This window comes from Salmo trutta, unplaced genomic scaffold (genome assembly GCF_901001165.1).
Source record: "Salmo trutta unplaced genomic scaffold, fSalTru1.1, whole genome shotgun sequence".
Lineage (NCBI taxonomy): Eukaryota > Metazoa > Chordata > Actinopteri > Salmoniformes > Salmonidae > Salmo > Salmo trutta.
The window spans coordinates 280,234-285,233 of record NW_021822703.1 but is presented as its reverse complement, the minus strand read 5'-3'; the positions used below and the strand labels follow the sequence as shown (position 1 = coordinate 285,233).

General features: G+C 45.5%; 1 protein-coding gene across 1 annotated transcript in view; it reads right to left on the bottom strand.

The window, feature by feature from the left end:
• The window catches only part of LOC115183906 (ephrin type-A receptor 6-like), a 109,854-nt gene that overhangs the window by 32,454 nt on the left and 72,400 nt on the right, over nucleotides 1-5,000 (bottom strand). The window contains exon 4 of the mRNA XM_029744881.1: nucleotides 1,933-2,057. Within this exon, the coding sequence (XP_029600741.1) occupies nucleotides 1,933-2,057 (125 nt within the window). The remainder of the gene's footprint in view (nucleotides 1-1,932; nucleotides 2,058-5,000) is intronic.

Here is a 5,000-nt window from a genome sequence, read left to right as displayed (position 1 = left end):
TGTTTGTTTTATGTGGTTCGGGCTATGTATTTAGGTAGAGGGGTGTTTGGTTTATGTGGTTCGGGCTATGTATTTAGGTAGAGGGATGTTTGGTTTATGTGGTTCGGGCTATGTATTTAGGTAGAGGGGTGTTTGGTTTATGTGGTTCGGGCTATGTATTTAGGTAGAGGGGTGTTTGTTTTATGTGGTTCGGACTATGTATTTAGGTAGAGGGGCGTTTGGTTTATGTGTTTCCGGGGTTTGTTGGTTTATGTTCTATGTTAATTATTTCTATGTACTAGTCTAGTCCTTTTAGTTCTATGTTTAGGGTTTTAATGGACCTTCAATTGGAGGCGGCTGTTCCTCGTTGCCTCTGATTGAAGGCCCTATGTATAGGGGTGTTTGGTTTATGTGGTTCGGGCTATGTATTTAGGTGGAGGGGTGTTTTTGTATTGGGATTCGTGGGTAGTGGTCGCCTGTTTAGTGTATGTTCGCCTTACAGGTCTGTTAGTGGCGTTCGTTGCGTTGTTATACGTGTTTTGTTTGGGTTTTTTTCCCTTCTTTTATATTAATAAAGAAGACGCACACACACATTCCCGCTGCACCTTGGTCCGCTTCTTACGACAACTGTGACAGTGAGTCTACAGTCGTGGACAAAAGTTTTTGAGAATGACACAAATATTAATTTCCACAAAGTTTGCTGCTTCAGTGTCTTTAGATATTTTTGTCAGATGTTACTATGGAATACTGAAGTATAATTACAAGCATTTCATAAGTGTCAAAGGCTTTTATTGACAATTACATGAAGTTGTTGCAAAGAGTCAATATTTGCAGGGTTGACCCTTCTTTTTCAAGACCTCTGCAATCCGCCCTGGCATGCTGTCAATTAACTTCTGGGCCACATCCTGACTGATGGCAGCCCATTCTTGCATAATTAATGCTTGGAGTTTGTCAGAATTTGTGGGTTTTTGTTTGTCCACCCGCCTCTTGAGGATTGACCACAAGTTCTCAATGGGATTAAGGTCTGGGGAGTTTCCTGGCCATGGACCCAAAATATCGATGTTTTGTTCCCCGAGCGACTTAGTTATCACTTTTGCCTTATGGCAAAGTGCTCCATCATGCTGGAAAAGGCATTGTTCGTCACCAAACTGTTCCTGGATGGTTGGGAGAAGTTGCTCTCGGAGGATGTGTTGGTACCATTCTTTATTCATGGCTGTGTTCTTAGGCAAAATTGTCCCGATCCCGCAGCTGTCTCGATCCCGCAGCTGAATCAACTTTAGGAGACGGTCCTGGCGCTTGCTGGACTTTCTTGGGCGCCCTGGAGCCTTCTTCACAACAATTGAACCGCTCTCCTTGAAGTTCTTGATGATCCTATAAATGGTTGATTTAGGTGCAATCTCGCAGCAATATCCTTGCCTGTGAAGCCCTTTTTGTGCAAAGCAATGATGACGGCACGTGTTTCCTTGCAGGTTACCATGGTTGACAGAGGAAGAACAATGATTCCAAGCACCACCCTCCTTTTGAAGCTTCCAGTCTGTTATTCCAACTCTATCAGCATGACAGAGTGATCTCCAGCCTTGTCCTCGTCAACACTCACACCTCTGTTAACGAGAGAATCACTGACATGATGTCAGCTGGTCCTTTTGTGCCAGGGCTGAAATGCTGTGGAAATGTTTTTTTGGGGATTCAGTTCATTTGCATGGCAAAGAGGGACTTTGCAATTAATTTCAATTCATCTGATCACTCTTCATAACATTCTGGAGTATATGCACATTGCCATCATACAAACTGAGGCAGCAGACTTTGTGAAAATTAATATTTGTGTCACTCTCAAAACTTTTGGCCACGACTGTATACATTTTAGTATGTGAGCCGTGTGGGAAATGAACCGACAACCTTTGCATTGCTCTATACAACTAAAGTGTTACATAAATGTGGTCTATAGGACTGTACCTTAGCGTAGTACTTGATCTCGTAGTCCAGTATGTCGTTAGGCTGCTGTTCTACCTCCGTCCAGGAGAGGGCGATACTGTTGTCAGACGCCCAGTCTTTCCTCACCACGCCAACCAGAGAAGGACCTGCAGAGACACATTCACAGGCCTGGGTCAAATGCATTGTGTAAAAATACTCCCATATACTCATCAGTGGTTTGGACCAGGGGGAGAACGACTGCCGCCTCTCAATTCAGAATACAGGATGCCCTGTATTCTGAAATGTCAATCTTTGTGGTCAATATTCGTGTACAAATTATTTTTTAAGACAATCATGGTATTAATCATTTATTCTACTCCACCAGATGTACGTCCTTGAACCAGTTAATTTGTTTTAATCGCTCACAGAAGAAGTTATAAGGATTATATAGTTGGTACTGGCAGCCTGCAGTACCCCGGTTGGCCTTCAAGTCGAGATACTCATCGAGAGGGGGCAGCACTGAGCTAGTCAGCAACATCACTTCCTAGAGTAGCTCAAACTGCGCTTGTTAATGTCTACATAAATCTCCTCCCATAAGACACCATCTTAGCCAGCTAAAACCGACTTCTTGACCTTAGCATGCTAAAACCGACTTCTTGACCTTAGCAAGATAAAACCCACTTCCTGACCTTTAAACGCACGATTGTGTCTTCACTATTGTAGGAAAAAATAGTGTCATCATCGATGGCGTTGTCCATTCATATACATTCATTAGTTGGACCTCTTGGTGGACGCAGGATCCAGTCCCCCATGAATTTGCTGCAAAATAATGTTTCTGGCAATATATGGTATAATGGTAATGGTGTTATATAATGTAGTAGTAAATTAATGTTGTATCCTAGATGTCATGTTGGTAGTGTTATAATGTACCAGTCTCCTGTCAGTACTGTGTCTGGTAGATGATCAGCATGGTAGATGACCAGTGTTATAATGTACCAGTCATGGTAGATGATCAGCATGGTAGATGACCCACTAACTGGGCAGACGAGATCCTGACATAATAACAGAATCTAAATGTGTTGCTGGGAGTTGCATTAACACAGCAGACTGAGTGTGTGTGTGTGCGTGTGTGTGTGCGTGCGTGCGTGCGTGTGTGTGTGTGTGTGTCGTTTTGAAACACACTGATTGCATTTCTCCAGGTAAATATACTCTCAGGCCACGGCTGGTAGCTGTGCTGCTGCCAGCTGGGTAATAACATCCTCAGTCAGCGTAATGTGTGTGTGTGTGTGTGTGTGTGTGTGTGTGTGTGTGTGTGTGTGTGTGTGTGTGTGTCAGAGTAATGTGTCTCTTACTGTTAATAACGACATGCAAATCTGGGGAAGGGAGGGAGAGGAGAGGAGAGGAGAGGAGAGGAGAGGAGAGGAGAGGGGAGGGAGGGAGGGAGGGAGGGAGGGGAGAGGAGAGGAGAGGAGAGGAGAGGAGAGGAGAGGAGAGGAGAGGGGAGGGGGGAGGGAGGGAGGGAGGAGGGGAGAGGAGAGGAGAGGAGAGGAGAGGAGAGGGGAGGGAGGGAGGGAGGGAGGGAGGGAGAGGAGAGGAGAGGAGAGGAGACGGATGGACGGAGAGAGGGAAGGAGAGGAGAGGAGAGGAGGGGAGGGAGGGATGCTGATCCCCCCCACCCTGACCAGGGACACGACAGATCAGGGACAGGACAGACCAGGGACAGGACAGATCAGGGACAGGACAGATCAGGGGGTAAATCACCCTGACCAGGGACAGGACAGATCAGGGACAGGACGGGACAGGACAGATCAGGGACAGGACAGATCAGGGACAGGACAGATCAGGGACAGGACAGATCCGGGGGTAAATCACCCTGACCAGGGACAATAGGAATCTAGTCTGTAACACTATGTAGAGAACAGGCTGTCATTTGGGATTCGGACCTGATGAGGTTTAATTACAACTCAATGTCTTTTGACCTTTTGGGTTCAACTCACGAACGAGACGAGATTAAAGTACGGTCCTCTAATGCAGAACTCTCATATAGAAGCTAGCTCTACTGAGCATGTGCAGAACTCTCATATAGAAGGTGGCTCTACTGAGCATGTGCAGAACTCTCATATAGAAGGTGGCTCTACTGAGCATGTGCAGAACTCTCATATAGAAGGTGGCTCTACTGAGCATGTGCAGAACTCTCATATAGAAGGTGGCTCTACTGAGCATGTGCAGAACTCTCATATAGAAGGTGGCTCTACTGAGCATGTGCAGAACTCTCATATAGAAGGTGGATCTACGGCAATGTGCAGAACTCCATATAGAAGGTGGATCTACTGAGCTGTGCAGAACTCTCATATAGAAGGTAGCTCTACTGAGCATGTGCAGAACTCTCATATAGAAGGTGGCTCTACTGAGCATGTGCAGAACTCTCATATAGAAGGTAGCTCTACTGAGCATGTGCAGAACTCTCATATAGAAGGTAGCTCTACTGAGCATGTGCAGAACTCTCATATAGAAGGTGGCTCTACTGAGCATGTGCAGAACTCTCATATAGAAGGTGGCTCTACTGAGCATGTGCAGAACTCTCATATAGAAGGTAGCTCTACTGAGCATGTGCAGAACTCTCATATAGAAGGTAGCTCTACTGAGCATGTGCAGAACTCTCATATAGAAGGTAGCTCTACTGAGCATGTGCAGAACTCTCATATAGAAGGTAGCTCTACTGAGCATGTGCAGAACTCTCATATAGAAGGTGGCTCTACTGATGCATGTGCAGAACTCTCATATAGAAGGTGGCTCTACTGAGCATGTGCGAACTCTCATATAGAAGGTGGCTCTACTGAGCAATGTGCAGAACTCTCATATATAAGGTAGCTCTAATGAGCCTGTGCAGAACTCTCATATAGACATGGTTAGCTCTACTGAGCATTGTGCCAGAACTCTCATATAGAAAGGTTAGCTCTACTGAGCATGTGCAGAACTCTCATATAGAAGTAGCTCTACTGATGCATTGTGCAGAACTATCCTATAGAAGGTAGCTCTACTGAGAATGGTGTAGCACTCTCATATAGAAGGTAGCTCTACTGAGCATGTGCAGAACTCTCAATAGAAGG